Raw genomic sequence first — 22,034 nt, forward strand, 5'->3', positions numbered from 1 at the left:
ACTTTCGTTAAAATTTCACCATGATTTTTTACTTCCTTTTACAAAAAAGGAAGTATTGTATTCGCGAAAAAAATTTCACTCAAAAATTAGCCTTAATTTCCATTTTTCTCTCCCCCGAATGAATGTTGAGTTTTTTTTTTCCGACCCGACCACCGTGGATATATACCTAGGAACCTACAGACACCCGAAATATCCATTTTGACGACCCCCTAGTTAATTACAACGAATTTTCTCGCGACGTCCGTATGCACGTATGTATGTGCGTATGTGTGTATGTATCTCACGTAACTCAAAAACGGTATGTCGTAGAAAGTTGAAATTTGGTACGTAGACTCCTAGTGAGGCCTAGTTATGCACCTTCCCTTTTGGTTGCATTCGGATGTTCCTAAAGGGGTCTTTTGCCCCTTTTTGGGTGGGAAATCATCGTTAATTTCGATGTAAACTCAAGTGGTGTTATAATTTGTCGGACACTTGACGATATATCGCCAGTCTTTTGGTCGCCAACTTGGCTTCAAATTTGGCGATTTTTTTTAAAATTTGGTTTCAATTTGGCCACTGTTGGTGATATTTAGAGAGTAAACAATTGAATCACATTAAAATTGCCGATAATGGGGAAATGACATTAAATTGGAATAAAAGGAAGTCATGTGATGCACACATCAGCTCGTTGTTTTTGAGGATTGACATTTCAAACGAAACGAGTACTCCAACAGTCCTAAAACATCCTGTTGAGCATGAAACCAAAATAAGTCATTGATGTTTAACATAATAAAATTTTTGTTTTTATATGAAGTTTTAGTTTCATTAGAAGCGTTTATAGTATGGAGCAGTAGGTTACAATAAATAAATAAAAGCCCGCCAATTTTGTGGGAGTGAACAGTCGATAAATTAGAAAATATTTCAATATGTCTGGTGTTCAACACAAAAAAATGTTCGTTTTTCACGAAGTTTTAATTACATTAGAAGCGCTTACATTAAGGAACAGTAGGTTATAATAAATAAATAAATAAATGCATAAATAAATAAATAAGTGAATCCAGTAGCCCGCTTATTTTGTGAGAGCGCAAACGAAAGAGTCGATAAATCCAGAAAATATTTCAGCTATGTCTGGTTTGAGTGTTGCTCTTAATTTTTGCATTTGTTTATTTCAAGTTTTCCGCATTAAAAAAAAAAAAAAATGAAAAATGTAACAATTTTTGTTGTGGAAACCTTTTTTTACACTAAGAAAAGATTTTAAATAAATTGATTGTTTCCTCGCAAATTGCTTCTCCCGTCTGAGAAATTTCGTCTAGCTCATGGCTGGAACCCACCATTTAATTCAACGAGTATCGATTTTTTCGCTTGTTTATGCACTGCGCCTCCGTGATATGCAATTCTGAGATAGTAAGAGCGAATGTGTACCGGATATTTTCTTTATTATAGCGCGACAGTGGCTGAGTATAGAACCCTGGGGGAGTCCTAAATTAAGCTTGCCCCGTTGAGTAACGATAATGTATGTATGAGTCGAAGATTCGAATGCAGACAAAGGAGCATTAACTGCAATCACTGATCTTTTGTCATGAAACACGTCATCACAAATTTCTTAGAAAGCTCAAATAGTATTGTTTACCTCGACTGACGTGAATAAAATAATTCTTCTACCATACGATTTTAATAACTTGTTTTAATTTTTTACACTATGTAGCAGCTCCGGAAAAACACAAAAATAACAAGATCAATAATTGTATGATGATGAAAGATAATTATTGACTTTAAACGTTGAAGTGCGTTTTATTTTAGCAGGTGCTTTCTTGTTTTAAGTTTTATCAAAATATGCTAAATTTTCAACTCAGTTGAATGTTGTCAGAGCTGGAACGTAAAATGTTTTCATTTTTAACCGACTTCAAAAAAGGAGGTTATGATTTCGTATTGCGGCTTTTTATGTGTGTTTTCGAATTATTCCAACACTACTGGACCGATTTGAAAAAAAAATTTTTGTTTGGAAGGGCATACTTCCCAGATGGTCCCATTGTAATTTGGTCTGGAATCTGATAAGGGGTCCCGGAGAAATCCAAGAAACTTTAAATTTCATACGTCATGGTCACGTGGTGTTGCTGTGATCGGTGTATTTTCACACCTAAGGTTTTGGCTTCCTCTTGAACGATATTTAATTCTCGCGGCACATGGATGATTAATTTTCTCAACGCTGCGCTGCATGGTAATTTTCTATTATAGGTGTTACTAATGTATTTATTACTGGCGTAGCAAATTAAATATATTTTGCTACTTTAATAGTCGGATCAATTACCTTAATATTTTATTTACTAATAAATAACTTTATTTAGGCACTAAAATATAAAGTTCTTTATTTAATATTGCAATTTTTAAATATATTTAGTGTTCAACTGAGGGGGAATTGAATACAGAACACCCCTCCCCCACGATTTAACTTATATTCTTTAATAATATACATTATAACTGTGTATGATTTCTGAAGTTTGACCAATATTCTAGGTTTACTATTTCACGATGCCCTCAGTTCAATTTGAAATTAGGGTTATATTAATTAGCAGGCTTCAAAAAAAGGAGGTTCTGAACTCGTCGGATTTGTTTTTTCTTTGTACAATGTTCCATAAATACTCGAAGACACCTGTACCCAGGGGCGTGCACAGGGAGGGGAAGGGACACCTGTTGGCCCGAGCCTGGAGGGGGTCCAATATTTTTGTAACTAACGGTGAAATATAGGGGTAAACAATATGTAGAGGGGCCCGGAAAAGTCATTTGTGATGGGCTCCAAAATTCCTGTGCACGCCCCAGCCTGTACCGATAAGGAAATGTCTTTTTTTGTTGAAGAAACTCTTAAAATATCATACTCACATTTAAATCGATTTGTACTTTATTAACTTTGTAAATCGTCTCACTTAATGAACCGGTTTTTATGCTTTTTTTTTTTGTTTAGTATTGGTTTTGTTTAGGGTTGGTCTAACTTAGGTTCCAAATCTTTGATTTACCCTATTTGTTCTTTATGGAAAAGTTAAGGGTTAAAACAATAAATTTCATGCAATTTCCCTCACAAACGATTAAATATAAAACCCATTGATAAGCAAAGACCATAAAACAAAGGTTTATACTTTCTTTACCTATAGTTAAAGAAAGTACTAAAAATATATATTATTAAGAGTAATGAGAATGAAAATTTTGAATTAAGGATTCTCTGAAGCAAACATAAAATTCATTCTAGTGGAATTTTTAATCTTCATCTATAGTGGGGCCATGTGAAGAAACATGCGACTTTTATCACGAGTTACATGACACTAATTGCGAAACATAAATGACAATTTACAATATTACAGTTCTACAAATTTACAATATTACAAATTTAAACTTAAAGCGATTTCGTTTTTTTTTGAGCAATCACGATTGCTTATTGCTTTTATTTGACTGTTTTTGGCGTGCTATCATTTTTCCTACCGGCGCACAGTGGAGTATTTGACTGAAAATCCTGGCCAAAACTAGTTGGACATTTTCACTCATCTGAAGGCAACTCCCTTCTGTGTGTTTGTGCGCTGTACGGCGAAGCTATTCCACTTAAAGACACGAAACTTTGTATACAAGTTGTCTGAAAGCCTGATGTTACAATTTGAAGCTTGATTTTTTAAAATTTGAATTAGAAAATGAAATATTTAATGTCTTATCCACGGTCTAGACTTTTGCATGTTTACGACCGTAAAAACGATCCTAGTGAACGTAGAAAAAAAAACCAATGCATCACAAGATAGGAAAAATAATTTTCTTCGAAAATATCATTTGTTTGAAGTTCTAACGTAATTAACCGAATTTCTAGGAATTTACAAAGAGAGGTCACTTTTTCGACTTTTTTCAATTATTCAATCAATGTGAACTAAAATTCCTGCATCCGGTATTCTAATAATGGTATGGCTCTGAAACTTTTTAAGGAAATAATATAAACACCTGATCTTCATTTAAAGCAAAAACGGTGAAGTTATGTTGTTTCACTGATTTATAATGAATTTTTTTTTCAATGAGTTGAAATAAAAATTTTCAATAATTTTCACTCGATCCGAAATGGTTGCAGCACTTGGCTGCTTGCCAAAAACGCTTTAACAAGTGATAAGTAAACATGTTTAATGCGAAGATATGGCTATTTTTCCCCATCATTTTCGTCGAAGATGTATAATTAAGAAGAAAAAAAATAAATAAAAATAAAAACGGTTAAAAAATTCCATGTGTTCTTTACAAAACACTAATTTGAAACAAAAAAAAAAAAAATCAATGTTAATCTTTTCGATCAGTTTCAATCATTAAAACCCTGAGTTAATCATGCACAAAAGAAATTGAAGACAAGGGTTTTGGGGTTACAAAGAACCTTTTTTCTATTGTAAAAAAAAAGAAAAGAAAAAAAAAAAAAGGAAAAATGAACTAGGAAGTTAAAACTGTAAAAACACTCGAAAATGGATATTCAAAAGCTCTTTGTTTTTGAATTTTATGTGTTGTACATATAGCCGTACCTTGGGTCGATCCTTAGTTTTACATAGCGTGATGTGTCCCGCTAAAAATTGTGTGAACAAAAACTTGGAACTAAAATTTAATACAACTTCAATTTCACAATGAGTTGGTAAGATGTCTTAAATGTGTATAGTTCGCTACCGTTAGGAGAAAATTACAAATATACTACGTATAAGGGGGGAAAGACCCCCCCTCCTCCGGCACATTATTTGCAACGATAATCTGAAAAAATATAAATATTTATTTATTTTATTTAAAATCTTTCTCAATTTTAAGGAAGAGAAAATTTTCTTAGCGAGATCACAAAATTATTTAATGTATTGCCTCATTAACGTACATGAGAAAATTAACATAATTAAGCGCAAACACATGGTTTAGGGGTGCAATGAATTCCTTTAACGAAGCATAAAGCTAAGCATTTTCGAAATTAATTCAATGATTCTCATTCCATAGCTTAAACTTTTATACATTCATGAAGCGGTTTCTCGTAACCCTGAAACTCGTGTCTGAAATTTTATTGATGTTTGTGCGCTTAAATATGTTGCTTTTTTCATTCAGTAGTACTTTTGATAACTTTTTACAAATTTATTAAATCTTTGTTGGTAATTTCAGTTTAAAATCATGACTTGTCACAAAACGATTGGATTATTCACTTTTTTTAAAAAAAAATCATTAAAAAAAAGGCAGTTGTAGGCGGAAGATTTTTTTGCAGAAATTAGCACTAGAGACTTTGCCAAATACGATGTAACTTTCAAAACAGCCCGACCGAGCCCGACACCCATTTAAAAAGCTTTCTCTAGTTATAAATTAAGGCGAAAAGCCTTTAAAAATCTTCCGTAACAAGTTTTCTTTATTTTTTTTTACAAAAAGAAAATAAAAATATTTACTTTAATTTATAATTAGCACAAAGCCCTGACATTTTTTTATCCCGTAAAATTGATTTGGGTCAATTCCATTCATTTATAAAGCCACAAAAAAATCTACATTGAAACGTAATAATTAAGCTGAAACGTGACAAAAAAGCGAAAATTCTTATAGAAATCTCATCTTTTACCGAGGCTATGAGCAATTGTACGTGACTCAGGCTTCCAAAACAGGTGCCGATCGATGCACCAGTTAGTCAACTATCATAGAATAAATTTTCATAAAAATTGGGTAAATTTTTAATTTTGGACTTTTGGCCAGGATTTTCAGTCAAATACTCCACTGTGCGGCGCGGCGCCACTCTCTGCCAGCACCACCCGTCGCGTCGGCCGGCCTCACGATGCTGCTCCTCTAGCGAAAACTGTCTCCAGGTTGCGTCCATATCCTACACACACACGCATACATACACGCACCAACACACACGCACACACTAACACATACACAAACACCACCATACACACACAAACACATGCATGCATACAGACACCTACACATACACACAAATACGCACAACTGCGCACACAGACACAAACACATATGCTTACACACACATACACATACCCCGCCCCCACGCACACAAACACTCATACACACAACTACCCACACACTCATGACTGCACACAGACACAAACACACATGCCTACACACATACACATACCCCCCCCCCCACACACACATACAAACACACACTCGTGATTGCGAAAAACATAATTTGAATTCAAGATGACAAAATTCAATTTTTTTTTTTTTTAAGTGACTCGTGCATTTGCTTTCGGAAAGCAAACTTTGATAAAGTTGAACAAATGATGAAGACAATTTTTTTTGTACATAGTTACGCATTTGAAAAAGCCTTTCTTCACAGTCGTCGGAAGTCTCCGAGACGCTCGCCGTGTTATTTACACCACTAAAAAGCAAAAAAAAAAAAAAAAAAAACTTCTAAATAATAATAAAAAAAAAAAAAAAACGCCTTCAAAAAATACCCAGGAACTAAAAAACAAAAAATAACTGATTACACTTACATTCTATTTCCTACCCAAACATAGAAATGAAATTTATTCTACAATTCCAGTACAAAAATCAACTGAACTAAACACCGAATTATAAAATAAACACTGATTTAAATTACTATACGATGAATTGTTTGAAATACCTAACTAATTATATACGATCTCTTAATTTTTAATAAGCTTTTGAAGTCGGGGCCTCCTATAAACTACTTCCTAACGTAACTTAGTAGGTTTAGTTTTAAAGACTAATTTCACGTATAGTTAAATTAGTGTTTGATTCAGGATTCGGTGGGTTGTCAGTTACGTTATGTAGTTGTTTATAGGAGGACCCGACTTCAAAAGGTTATTAAAAATTAAGAGATTGTATATAATTAGTTAGGTATTAATTATTAATTCATCGTATAGTAATTTAAATCAGTGTTTATTTTATAATTCGGTGTTTAGTTGATTTTCATACTGGAATTGTAAAATAAATTTCATTTCTATGTTTGGGTAGGATATAGAATGTAAGTGTAATCAGTTATTTTTTGCTTTTTAGTTCCTGGGTATTTTTTGAAGGCGGTTTTTTTTTATTTAAAAATATTTTTTTTTATAAAACTCCAGCTCTCCCTGCCTCTAAATGCTGTATTTAAAGTCGTGTGGCGGGGAGTTGCTTTTCAGTCCTTTCAGTTTTACTTGTCTCAGATAAATCATTTAGTGCCTTCGATTTTCCTCGTGCTTTAATAACGTTCGTGTAGCAAATGTTGTGTTCCATTATACACTCGTATAGCGTGGGAAATGAAAGGGGAAAGAAAATCGTATGAAAGTAATCCACAGGTATTCCCAAATCAGGACGTATTACTGGCAAAGAGGGGTGGGGGCAATGTCTTTTTTTTTTCTCTCCAGAGGATCACTATGTCACCGAATGGTAACTTTTTAGATCTCACGTGAAAAATCATTTTTTGAATTAAGCGCCCCCTTGCAAAATACATATTTTATGAAATCATAACAATTGTTCTTAAATTTTGAAATCAAGACGTAGTTAATAAACGAGAAACATTCCAGATGTATCTATATAGAACTTAAGTTGAAAAGTAACTCAATATGCTGTCAATGACTACAGCTTACTGACAATAACTACAAAGGTGTAAATCGTATGTACTATTGGAAGCATTTTCATTGCCTCTCAAAAAAACTAAAAATTAACATGAATTATTACGAAAAGTTTATTTTGGTAAAAAGAAAATATTTTACTGTTGACTAAGAATGCCTACAAAAGTGTTGAAAAATCTAATTTATTTATATTGCCCCCATTTGGTGGAATTGTAACAGAAAAGCTGTACTTTCAGGGAAAACAGCGCTATTTTAGCAGGACATTCGGCCAGTAGGACTGTGAGATATATGCAGTGAAAGTGAACAGTGGCGGATTGGTTAAAGAAATCGGGCCTGGCATAAAGAGATGTCGCGGCCGCATAGCTCCTATAGATACTATTTTTTACAAAAAATGATTGGGAAACGATATCACTTAAATATAAATTATTCTAAAAAATTAAATACTTTCTTTTAAACAAAATTTGTTTCTAAAAAAAAGGTGATTGTAATAATCTATTTAAGTATTTTTGAGTGCCTGGTGTTTTATTGATTACTAGTGGGTACCCGCATGGCTTTGCCCGTAGTAGAAAATTAAAAGGTCATTCGGTTCGCCTGTATATTTAAAAAATTTACAAATAATGGATGATGAATTTCTCCCCAATTTGCTATATTCATTTGCTTGCCCATGTTACGGTTCCACGTTATGATAATTTCGTAATTTACTCCTCGACGTTGTGATAATTTGCTCGGTAAAATGTTCTTAAAATTGAAATAGAAAAAACAAAATCGAATTTTCGAAAGATCGCTTCGAGGTGCACTCCTCCCCTCCCCATGCTACAAACTAATTTTTTACCAAATTTCATGAAAATTGGCCGAACAGTCTAGGCGTATGCGCGTCACAGAGATCCAGACAGAGAGACTTTCAGCTTTATTATTAGTGAAGATTTCCGTAATGATATCTTCTTACATTTTTTTAGTTTGAATAGGGAGGTTATTAGGGAGGCGAGGGGTGTGTGCGACCCCTTAATTTTGTCAAACACATGTACCAATACAGAGAGAGAAAGGGAGTAGATTTATTTTTTTGTTTATGGGAGTCATTAAATATTAGCATTATAAACCTAATTGTAAGTTTAGCATTAAGTAAGAAATATGGGGTCCTGGGGTCTCTCCCCCCGATTTTTTTTCAAATTGTAGACCTAAAAACGCAATTTTAGATGACCTCTGGTGATGTTAGGGAGAGCGGAGGTTCGAGGGTCCTCCTCCGGCAATTTTTTGGAAGTGAAACTCCAAAATTGCATTTATATATTTATCTTCAATTATGTTAGGAAGATGGGGTGTGGGAAAATTTCAAAATATTAGTTCTGAAAACGCAGTTTTAAAAGATTTTGGATGATGCTAGGGAAAGGAGAGATTCGAGCAACATCAACCAACAATTTTTTTGAAATTGAAATCTTAAAAAGATGATTGTAAGCTTTTTTTTTTTCATAAAAACTAGGACATCGACAGGAATTCAAAAGTTAAGTCTCAAAAACGAAACTTTTACCGACCTTCTATCATTTGGGAAGAGGAGCAATGGCGAGGCTCTCCTTGGAATTTTTTCGAAATTGAAGCATTAAAAACGAGATTTCTTACGTGCTTTACTGATGATGACGAAGGGGGGGGGGGGGAGGACTTTCCTTGAAATTTTTCGATGCTATAGATTCGAAAACGGAGTTATAAACGATCGTTAATTTCGGAAAGAGAAAGAGAGGGGTAATATTTTTAATGCGGAAAGATGAGGTTAGTGGATAATAGAAGATATAAAGGTCTAGTATACCTGTGAGTCCCTGACACCATGACATGGACTTTTACATGATACAGAGTCTGAAAGTGAGAAGCGAAGTAAATAAGATAGGGAAAGGACTATGGTCTGTTGTAAAAGTTGCTTTTTGTATAGATATAAATCTGAGGTTTTAATTTAATTTTTGGGAATAGGTCAAAAAATCTTCTGCTATGATGTTATGGGAAAAGTGGGGATTTGTGGGTTCCCACCCTCTTATTTTTGAGATTGAAGCCCAAAAAAGGTAATTTTAGACCAGCTTCGATGATATTATGTGAATGAGATGCTTAAGGGGCCTCCGAAATGTTTTCGACACTGATTTCTCGCTCTTTAATGATGGGGTGGGGACGTTTCTAGGTCGATTGCGGCTTCGATTTCTCGAAGTTTTTCGAAGCTGAAATCCCAAATACGCTGTTGTAGGCCATCTTTAACGTTAAACTAAGAAATGGGGTTTGAGAGTTTTTCCCATGAACCAGGAATTCCTTAAAAAGCTAACTTTCAAAAACGCACTTTAGGCAGCTTTGTGGTGACTAAAAAGGAAGATATAAGCTTTTAGATAACTCCCCCCCCCCCCCTTTGGCTACGTCCCAATCTTCTTTTATTTATTTTATTGATAAAAAATATGAAACACTCTGCAACAGTCTTCTCTTTCAAAACCATTTACATGTAGATTTTCTATAGTAAAATTTTCAAGTTCCAGCCTAGTATTTTTTTTTTTTTTTTGCTTAATATGCGAGCCATCTGCGGCACCAGGTAAAAAAAAAAAAAAAAAAAAACATTTCTTGAACTGATCTGGTGCTTTGGTGTGACCTTAAATAACCTTAATGATCATAGGTCGTGTTTTTCACGCTCTATTTTATTTTAAACTAGTGGTACCCGCACGGCTTTGCCCGTAATAGAAAAATTAAAAGGTCTTTTGGTTCGCCTGTGTATTTACAAATAATGTATGGTGAATCTTCTCGCCAATTGGCTTGTACCCATGTTACGGTTCCACGTTATGATAATTTCGTATCTTGCCAATTGGCTCGTGCCCATGTTACGGTTCCACGTTATGATAATTTCGCAATTTATTCGTCCATCTTATGATATTTTTGTTCTCAAAATTGGAATAGAAAAAGAACCACATCGAATTTTTAAAAAATCGCTTCGAGGTGCACACCCCCCATGCTACAAACTAACTTTGTGCCAAATTTCATAAAAATCGTCCGAACGGTCTAGGCGCTATGCGCGTCACAGAGATCCAAACATCCAGCCATCCTACAGACATCCTCCGGACAGAGAGACTTTCAGCTTTATTATTAGTAAAGATATCATTCTTTCTTCACCTCTTGATAAAGTTTTGTTTCACTTTTCAATTCATACACGATTTTTGCATTCTAACACTTAGAACTACTGGTGTGACTATTTATTTCAATATTTTCAATCTCTCTCTCGCTATATTTTAATTTTTCTCCTAGTTAAACCATATTTCATGGGTCTGTGTATTTTTCTATATACATAACTCTGATTTTCAAGATGATATTTTTCATTTAAAAAAAATAGAAAAGGAAAATGGTAGAAAAGGTCGGTGTGTCGGCGGCCCCTGAGAATTATATTTTTTTATAACCATATTTTAACTGAAGAGTCTTCAACCGTGGGTAACCCTTCGAGGGATATTAAGTGAGAGAAACAGAATACTTTATATTTCGTAAAAAAAAAATTTAGAAATGCACATTTCGGAGGTCTTTACTTGAATAATCTTAATAATATAGAATTTTGGATGCTCCAAATACTTTTTGTCACTTTTATTGCAATTGTTATGAACTACAAATCATAAAAATTGTGAATTGCCATTCATAAGTAAAGTAAATGTGAATTGCAATTCATAGATGAAATTGAAAAATGGACAAAAGTATTTTACCTTTTAAACGCTGCCCTGTTTTCCTGTTTTTTATTGCATTACTAAAATGAAATTGGCGGCCCCATTTCTGAAAAACTGGGCTGGTGTAGCACCCCCACGGCCCCCTTGACGACGGCCTTGCACCCTATATCAGCGGGTTTGAGCCCATGCGTAATGAGGGATTGAAGCTCGAGAATTTACGTTACGATATTTATATTTTGCTGTTTGTAGACAGGGCAACTGATCAGCCTGGAACATGACCGGCCCACCGGGCAAATGCCCGGTTGCCCGCCACTGAAAGTGAAGCACAGATTTAACATTTCTCATTTATACATTTTATGAATTTGTCACTGCAGAGTCCAACACATATTAACGTATACCTATTGTACGCTTTTTTCATTTGTATGCTTTTTTCATGCAGTCCGTCAAAAACGTATAAACTATGCTTCACTGTATATGATGCTTGTATTTCTCTTTAGCCGAATATCGTTTTTTTCATTCTAAATTTTAGCTTTGTCCAACAGCCCCGCAATATCTCCTCTAAAAACGTAAGTACGTTTAATTCGTGAAACATGTGCATAGATACCTGTTTAGTTGGCAACATCCTGAAGTATCAAAGCAAAAGACGTTTCGTCTTTTTTTCTTGGCTCATCTATCGTTGGCTGAGGCAGAAAAGAAAAAGGGTAAAGCATGATGTTGACATTCACCCAATGAATTTTCTCCCTGGAGGTCGCCTCATTTGTGTGTTGATGCTCACTGACAGATAGCTGTAGAAAATTTGGCGTCATTCTACAAACCCTTCTCTTTCCGACGACGGAAAACTAATAGTAGTCGCGACGATTAAGCTCTCGTATTATTTTTTTAAATGACAGACTAAGCGTTTGCACTTAAAACACTGAAACATACGGGTACTTGATCAAATGTTAATCCATTAATGCCTGCGCTCTTTTGTAGATGTTTAAAATATGAGTCTGATGAAGTACTTAAATAAAAATACTTTGATTCCTATACTAAAAGGGCACACATACACATACCTTTAAATTTTTTTTTGTGTTTATATATTCATTCATTCTGGGTAACTTTGAGCCAATTTCTCTACTTTTAACTAACACACTCCTAGGCCCGTATATATGAGTTTTGGGCACCACCCCCTGCAGAAAACTCTGTAGCCCCCCCCCCAACCAAACCACACATTTTATGCACTGAATAAAAATTTCTATTTTTTTTTACTGTGTGAATTTATTATTTCTGTTCTTATTTGAAGGTTTATTTGACTGATTTCGCTTCTGAGGGAGTTAGTGATGTCTTTAAAATCTTGATGTATTTATTTATTTTCTAATTTCAAACTCGCTTTACGTCTCGTTTTACATTTAATTTCTCTCTTTTTTAAAAATTAATTAAATTTCTCAGTTTACGTAAAAATTTAGTACATTGAATAGCAAGTAAACAAAGTCTGGCATTGCACAGCTCAGCAGTTTCCAGCTTTTAACTTCTCGTTTTGATAGGAGGACTTCAGGTAAACTTAGCCAAATAATTTTCCTTCTTATATCTCTGCATTTGTAAGTTTTCCACGTGCTGAGGAATCAGCTCTGATTTATAAATGATGCAAGATTTAGCTTCCATTCCGTATATTTTACTAGTAAGACATATTTTTGCAATTTGCTGGTTTATTTTTTCGTCTTTTTTTGATTATCCCTGCTGTTTAACTTTATGGTTTTTTTAATTATTTTTGTTCCAAAAAACTTTTAATTTCATTCGTTTTATTATTTTACTTGTTACGGATTTTTGTTCGATTTTCATGTATTTTCTCCATTTTTCTAGATACTTTTGAAAAAGTTTGTTTGAAAATTTTCAAGGTTCTAAAAATTGCATAAGAAGCTCAAAACGAACATTGTTTTAATGACATTGTTTGCTCTTTCTGACAGCAGAATGATTTTTTTTCTGCTCTATGACTTTTTTACTTAAAAAGATGAGACAATGAAGCACCAAGTTACAAAATTGGATCTTTATGTTGTAACATTCCGACTTTCAAATTACCTGTTAGTAAAAGTTTATGACTGTGAAAACACTAGTGCTGTACTTGTCTGAAATCGTACCCTCTGTATCGTACAAACATAGCCTTTCAATTGAAGTTCTTTTCTCTTTCTCCACCCCTCCCCACATTTTAACGTAAAACCTTATGAGTTGTATCGTTTTTATTTAAGTACTGATACTATGCCTGAACCTTTAGTATTTTTTTTAATAAAGGTCTATTTTCGTTTTCCTCCTACAAACTTCTTGACCCCGCAGTACGATTTTTAAAAAAAATTTCGCTGGTCCATCGAGTTTTTACATTTTATATTGTTATGTATTTTGTAACTTTGCTTCGAACAGTGATGCCTAATCCTTCCCCCCTCAAGGCCGATGGCGCACCCATTCCAACAAATTTCCATTCCTTCATTATATACTACAAATAACTTCATTAATGTCTGAGAAATATTTTCATTGCTAGACAACTTAAAAATAGGGTCGTTTAGTCTTGGCCACCCGTTTTGTGAGTGCCTTTTTTTCATTGTGTTTCTAAAATTGTATTTTGAGAATAATTCTTGATTTGACGAATTTTTTATGTTAGCATGTCGGCACATGATACACTTCATGAAAAGATAGCACTGTCGCGCCACTTGACGATTATTTAGCTGTCAAAATCGCTTTTTGTTTTTAAAGTGTTGATGTAGAAATTTTGATGTTCCCCTGATTTTTAATGCAATTTTGTTTTCTGTCGATTGTCGGAAAACTGAGAGAAGCAGGTATTGAATTCCTAACCCTTGGTGAGGCAGGATATCGCATTCAGGCGCTCCCCCCAATGGGAAGTCATGGAAGGTCACTGTGAACGCACAAAAAATTCATTATTCGGCAGATTTCATTTGACGATTCGGCAAACTTGGAGACATACCTAATTAAAATATTTCAGTTTTTATATGCCCTAATGTTCCTTTTCATTCGATCGCCTTATGTGTCATCTGCATACCCGTATTTTATCATGAGGCAAAATTTGGTGTTACAGTCGGCAAACTGAAAATTTTCGCCCCCCCCCCCCCCCCCCACAAAAAAAAATTAAGTTGCACACCGGTTCGCATTGACCAACGTGATCAAACTGAATATCACGGAAATCATTTAAATGAAGTGTGACGACTGGTCGTAGACTAGAGCCTCTATTTGCACTAGTTATAGGATAGGGGCCTTAGCGTAGACGTTAGTGGTCAAATTTTACAGAACAATTTTAGTTACGGGATTGGTATTACGGATAGCCTTTCAATGAAATTAATGTATTTTTTTCCTTGCAAGTCATCACTGTAAAAACTACAGGTTGCATTTGGCACCTTTCAAGGGTGAACAGCTTGTTCACCAGCGGCACCTTATACGATGCCGAAATTGCACACGGGCGAATTAACACGGGCGAAAAACTGGCACCCTCAACCCAGCGTGCACCGCGTTGAAAAATGGAACCGTATGGCAGAACATTGGCACCCTTTCTGTTTCCTGTTAATGCCCCCCCCCCCTCCCCTCCGTGTTGTATCCTTTTTTGGATACATTTGTGTAAATTATTATTTATTGTTTTGAGTTATAAAAAAACTAAGTCTTGGTACATTTTCCACATTGAATAGCTCTGAAAATGATTAAAACTTTTAATTTCAGGCATTTGATCACATTTCAACTTTTCCAACATAGTTTAGAAGTGTTCATCACTTTAATTTGTCTGTTCGTGCACTAATTTTCGTACATCCACTTGAATTGCTCAGTAATTTTAATATGTTATTGACATTTACTGCAGCACGATCGTACCGAAAATGAAGAGCGTAGGTATTTGTAAATCATTTGCAGGAACAACTATAAGAATTAAATTATATTGTAATCATGAAAAAATAAAATCGTTTCATTAATGTTCAAAATTTTGATCAAGAGCTGTACGTATATATGGTTCGACATTTGAATATCCGTATAGATGATAAATAAGCACTTTTTTTCAATGAAGTTTTCCGACAAATTAAAAACCAAAACAAATTCTTACTAGACTGAAGAAAAAAGCTTAGTAATTCGCTTCAAGCAATAACGCCGAGGAAAGTTAGTTACCTTAAACACGAGATAATAAATCAAAAAAAAAAAAAAAAAAAAAAAAAAATCGAGACGAAGGAGGAATTTTTTTTTCTCTCCCCCCCCCCTCGCTTTTATGTTTTGTTTATACGCAGCATCGTTAGAATTTCCGTTCACTTGCTGAGTGCATCACATTGTTAACAATAAATCTCTTTGTTAAAAATCCACAAGATCCCTGACAATACAAGTAAGTAAAACCACATATTCGAAATTAATAGTTGAAATAACTCTTCAAATATCATCTAATTTAAGCGTTTTGATTATTAAATGTTACTTATCCGGTGCTGATAGCGATTTTTAGGTAAAATTTATTCATGATAAAAATAGCAAATGTACATAACGGCTAACTGAAGAATCAACGTACCTTTGAAACACTTTTAAATATGTTCGAAAGCCTTAAAAGCTACACTACGATCAAATGCCTGTACTTACGCGAAATTTTGAAAAGTAAACCGCAGAAACTTTCGAGTTTGAATCCAATTTTTCGTATTTCATTCAATGGGGAAGTGCATCTGCGTAGTTACTTCCTGCGTCCGCCATTGATAGTGGTTGAACGAGGTCAGAGCGGAGAGCGCATGCGCCAACGTGTCAAACTTGCGTTTAGGAGGTTCGTCTTTACATTTACTAGCGTCATTCACCTTGATCACATTTCTTAGCCTCCATTGCACCCTGAGACACCGTGTTTTCACCCCAGGGAGCCAAATAGCTTTTCAAAGGCACCCATAGTTTTGACAGTGATCCTTCTTAGAAAACCCGTTTCATAGTTTTTTTTTTTTTTCAGTCAGTAAAAAACATTGAAGTTCTGTGAATTGGATGTCTTAGATTGGTTTTACCCAATCTTTCTTTTGTTAAATGACCTAGTTTAGAAAAAAAAATCAAGATTCAACGTAATTTCGTTTCTATTTTTTTTCTCAGTTGCTGATGTGATGACATTGACTTAGTCAACTGATCTTGACTTTTTCCAGTAATAAAAATATTGTAGCTATATTAAACATTCAAAGAATCGATTTTAACCAATTTGGATCCTATGATATTCTGGTGTCAATTTTTTGTGGGTTGTTTTGACAAATGACTGAGACGGTACAAATTATAAAGAAAGAACGAAACATAAAATTATACCTAAGCACTTAACGGAACCGCATTTAATCGGATCTGGACACAGTTCAGAAATATTGTAACACATTTGTAGTAATAATGAAATCTTCCTTGTATTTAAAAATCAATCCATCAATATAAGTTAAAGAGGTAAATAAAAAAGTTCCCCCGGAACTAAACGAACCTACTTTCCCTTACGCAAACATCAGCTATGCCTGTTTATTGGCTTAGCTTAGTCTGCAAAATATTTCAAATCACTTTTAATAATTAAAACAATTTTTTGAACGCAAAGTGTGTCTCTTTCATGTAAAAGGAACACTAATAACTATTGTAAAATTATATCAAATTCATTTCCTATGTTATTACATTTTAAACTGTATTTATTTTTCAGGAACGATTGAACAAGAGTGAAAGGCAAAGGTTCAGAGAAGAAGCTGAAATGTTGAAAGGACTACAGCATCCCAATATTGTAAGATTTTATGATTACTGGGAAATGGATTTACCACCGAAGGGAAAGTACTTAGTCTTAATTACCGAATTAATGACTTCTGGAACATTAAAAACGTAAGTGTTTTAAAAATAATTTAGTGAAATACATTTAAAGTAGACTATTTGTCAAATTTTAACATTATTTTTATTTAAATGGATATCAAAATAGCAGAGCGAACACCTATAAATATGAATGATGTCTTTAACGGACTTCATGCCCATGACCAGTTTTTTGTTTTTTGCAAACTATGGATATATTTACATGCAATAAACCGACAGATAGGTGTAGATATATTATTCTACATTCAAGCAAGCTGCGAAGATCTATTTATTTTATTTTATTCTTTAGTGCCTTACCTCACACAGTACTCAAAGAGAGCAAATTGTTATTATTTCATTTTGTAGTCATATATAACTGAAACGTGACTTTCTTGAGCTAGCAAACGGAGATTATATTGACATTTTATGTATTTTTAGTTCTATCAGTTTCAGAAATGTTTGACGACTTTATTCATATGTTATTTCATTTCCTTTTAATCACTGTACATGTGAATTTACAATGGTTGGTTTAATGCAGTGGCAGATCCACAGGGGGGGGGGACGATTTGGGTGATCGCCCCCCTAAAGGTCTTGTAAGTTCAAAAAATTTCAGGGAGAAGACCACAAAACCTCTCTCCCACCCCAACGCAGCACAAAATATCATTTACACCTGTATTTTTAGGACTTTAATTCCCAAAATTGTGAATGTTTAGAGCTTTAATTTCGAAAAAATTGCAGTGAAAGATTCCTCGAGGCCCATTCCTTTACCTAATGTTACCAAAGTCATCATACAATTAAGTTTTTAAGACTCCAGTTCCAAAAAAACTTCCGCGGAAAAACTACAAATCCCCACCTTTTCCTAGTATCACAACAAAATCTTAAACTTTGTTTTTTTAACTTTAATACGTATTAACATATTTCCGGTGGAGAGTTTTGAACCTTATGCCTTCGCCTATTGTCTTTAAAGAGGGTTTTCAATTGCGTTTTTAGGATTTCAATTCCGAAAATATTCCGGGGGAGAGCCTGCAAGCACGAGTCCTCCCCTTATCATCAAATGAAGATCCCCTAACAGTGCGCTTTCGAAGCTTCAATATCTCAAAGTTGAGAGACAGCTCCTGACCCCATCCTTTCCCTTAACACTACTGCGAAAGATGGCAAACAATCGCATTTTCAAGACTCCACTTTCGAACAATTTCCGAACCCTGTTCATCCCCAACGTCATAAAAGTGGCCTACAACTGCATTTTCAAGATTTTAATTTCGAAAAATTTCTGGAGAACTCCTAAAATCCTTCTTTCCCTATTTTTCAACATCATTCACAGATCGTGTAAAACTACATTTTTGCAACTTCGTTGAAACATTTCTGGGAAAAAATTCTTCACTCCATGTCTTCTGCTACGTCATTAAAGGTGGACTACAATTGCGTTTTTAGGACTTCAATTCCAAAAATATTCCCGGGGGATATCCTCGGAACCCCTGATCCTTTCCCTTCAAGTCACCAGTGGCGGATTGGTTCAAGAAATCCTTCCTGACATAAAGGATGTCGCGGCCCCATAGCTCCTAATACTAATTTTTACCAAACGATTGGGAAACGATAACCCTTAAATATGAAGAAATCATTCGTAAAAAATAAATACTTAAAAAAAAATAACGGAACGGATCCTTTCTGTGTTTTAATGGTGAACAATTGATACAAGATAAGCGAAATCTTGGTTTGTAAAAAAAAATGGGGGGGGGGGGGAAATAATCTATTTAAACATTTTTAAATGATTGGAGCTTTATTGATTATTTCCGTAATAATATCTTCTAACATAACTTTTGTTAGAATAGAAAGGTTACAAAGGAGGCGGGTTGACCCCTTAATTTTGTCAAACACATGCAGCAATACACAGAGAAAGAGAGTAGATTTATTTTCTTGCATATAGGAGTCATTACATTAAATATTAGCAATAAAAACCTAATTGTAAGTTTAACATTAGATCAGAAATAAGGGATCCGGGGGGTTTCTCCCCCGGAAATTTTTAAAAATTGTAGTCTTGAAAACGCAATTTTAGATTATCTCTGGTGATGTCGGGAGAGCAGAAGTTCAAAGGCCCTCCTCTGGCAATTTTTTTAAGTGAAACTCCAAACTTGGATTTTTATATTATTCTCAATTATGTTCGTAGGATGGCGTCCAGGAAATTTTCAAAATCTTAGCTCTGAAAACGCGGTTTTTGAAGATTTTCTTCGATGTTAGTGAAAGGAGAGATTCGAGCAGCATCCACCAAGAACTTGCTTAAAATGAAGTCTTAAAAGCGTGATTCTAAGCTTTCTTTGATAAAAACTAGGGCATAGAAAGTTGTTCAAAAGGTAAGTTCCAAAAACGAAGCTTTAACTGACCTCCTATGATTTTAGGAGGAGGAGTAATGGTGGGGCTCTCCCTAGATTTTTTCCAAAATTGAAGCATTAAAACCGAGATTTTTGACGTACTTTCCTGATGATGACGGGAGGTGGGGGGGGGGGGGGTGCTTTCCTTCAACTTTTTCGATGCTGTAGATTTGGAAACCGTGTTTTAAATATCTTTTGTAATGTTAATGAAAAGAGAAGATTGATGGTAAACTTTTGAAACTAAATCCTATCAAGGCAACACTGTAGACGGTCTTTGGTGTTGTTATGCATATACATACACCTTAGAGACTCCCGTTACCTGTCACAATTAGAATTTGAATGTTACAAAACACAATAAGAAGTACAATACAATACATTAAAAGTGCGGAATGATTATAATTATAAAGCTGCGTGATATAGGGCATAAAAACCAAAAATTGGCACTAAATGAAAATAATTCTGTTAAACCAAACATAGACAATGTGAATCACAATTCTCTCGGGTCGAGGGGAGGGGGGAGGACTGAAAACAAAAGTTTATTAAATTTTAAAAGCACCAGTAACTTTTTATTACATGAGTTCATAATTTAAATTTAAAAACCCTAAACAAGATAACCAGCTTGGGATAAGAATGAAAAGAGAGTGTGTATTAATTTATTCTCATGAGGATGAAAGAAAGCTGTGCAAAGATTTTCGGAAGGAAAAAAAGAGGGGTTATATTTAATGTGAAAAGATGAGGTTAGTGGAAGATATAAAGGTCTGGTGTGTACCTGGGAGTCCATGACACCATGACATGAACTTGATACAAAATCTGAAAGTGAGAAACGAAGTACGTAGATAGGGAAATGATTATGGCCAGTTACAAAAATTGTTTGGTGTCTAGATTTAATTTGAGGTTTTAATTTAATTTTAGGAAAGACGTTAAAAACTCTTCTGCCATGATGTTGTTATGGGGGAAGGGGAGATTCGGGGGTTCTAATCTCTTTTTTTTTTTGAGATTGAAGTTCAAAAAAGGTAATTTTAGACAATCTTCGATGATGTTATGGGAGAATGTTCAAGGGACTTCCAAAATTTTTTCGTCCCTGATTTCTGACACTCTTTACTGATGATGAGGGGTTGCACCGGAAACTCTCCTTGAAGTTTTTCGAAGCTGAAATCCCAATACGCTGTTTGTGGGCCATTTTTATGACGTTAAACTAAGGGCGTTTTTCCGAGAATTCCTAAAAAGCAAAGTTTTAAAAACGCACTGTAGGCTAGCTGTGGTGAGTAAAAAAGGAAGATATAAGTTTTTGGATCCCTCTCCCCCCCCCCCCCGCCTTTTGACTACGCCCCAATCTTAATTTATCTATATGTTTTAACTACTAATAAAAAAAAAGAATCATCATCCTACAGTTTTCTCTTTCAAAACCATTTAGACTTGGATTTTCCATAGTAAAAGTTTCAATTTCCTGCCTGGTATTTTTATTTGCTTGAAATGCAAGCTATCTGCGGCCGCAGGTTAAAAAAAAAAAAAAACTTTTTTTGAATTGATCCGATGCTTTGGTGACCTTAAATAACCTTAATGACTTTAAGCCTTTTTTTCCACTCTACATTTTATTTTAATTTCATAATCTTCTTCACCTCTTGATAAAGTTTAGTCTCACATTCAAACACTTAGAACACTGGTGTGATTAATTAATTTCAATATTTTCAATCTCGCTCGCTGTATTTTAATTTTACTCCTAGATAAACCATATTTCGGAAGCCTGTGTATTTTTCTCCACTTTAACTCTGATTTTTAGGATGATAATTTTTATTAAAAAAAAAAAAAAATAGGAGAGGTAAATGGTAGAAAGGGTAGGTTTGTCAGTGACCCCTGAGACCCATGTTTTTATTATTTTTTTTTTAAATCTAATCAGTTTCAAATTTAACTCTCTTAACTAAGGGTCTCTAAGGGTCTTAAACTGTGGATTTGAACCCTTCGAGGGATACTGAAGGAAACTGAATGCTTCATTTATCGTAAAAGGTGTTAAAAACGCACATTTCGGAGGTCTTCACTTGAATAGTCTTAATAATATAGTATTTTGAATGCTCTAAATTGCGTTTTAAGATTGCATTTTATGTTAAAATTTTATTGAAAAATGTCACTTTTATTGCAATTGTTATGAAATACAATTGTTAATTGTCATTCATAAATAAAATAAATGTGAATTGTCATTCATAACTGAAACTGACAATATTGGGCAAAAGTATTTTAACTGACAATGTTTTCCTGTTTTTTATTGCATTACTAAAATGAAATTTGCAGCCCCATTTCTGAAAAACAGAGGTGATGTAACATCCCCCCCTTGGCGCCGGCCTTGCCCCCCCCCCACCCCGCGGCGCGGGCTCGAGCCTATGCGTTAAGAGGGATTGAAGCTAGAGATTTTTCGTAGCGGTATTTACATTTTGTTGTTTGTAAACAGGGCAACTAAGCAGCCCAAACATGACCCGCCTACCAGGCAAATGACCGGTTGCCCGCCGGCTGTATTCGCTACTGCAAGCCACCAAAGATGCAAACAATTGTATTTTCGAAAATATACCCTTCAACTTCAGAAATTTAAAGGAAAGGTACCTCCAAACCTCCCTTCCTCTTATTAACACCAAAAAGCCTCTAAAAATGAATTCCTAACATCCTGACAAACACTTTCGGGGGAGAGCCTACAAACTCTCTAACTAATGTGCGAATAT

The 22,034-nt window shown here is 34.6% G+C and overlaps 1 protein-coding gene across 1 annotated transcript in view; it reads left to right on the forward strand.

Annotated features, from left to right (window-relative positions):
• Positions 1-22,034, forward strand: part of LOC129231035 (serine/threonine-protein kinase WNK1-like) — a 247,222-nt gene that overhangs the window by 124,950 nt on the left and 100,238 nt on the right. The window contains exon 2 of the mRNA XM_054865282.1: positions 16,824-16,996. Coding sequence (XP_054721257.1) covers positions 16,824-16,996 — 173 coding nt within the window. The remainder of the gene's footprint in view (positions 1-16,823; positions 16,997-22,034) is intronic.

Source organism: Uloborus diversus, chromosome 10 (genome assembly GCF_026930045.1).
Source record: "Uloborus diversus isolate 005 chromosome 10, Udiv.v.3.1, whole genome shotgun sequence".
NCBI lineage: Eukaryota > Metazoa > Arthropoda > Arachnida > Araneae > Uloboridae > Uloborus > Uloborus diversus.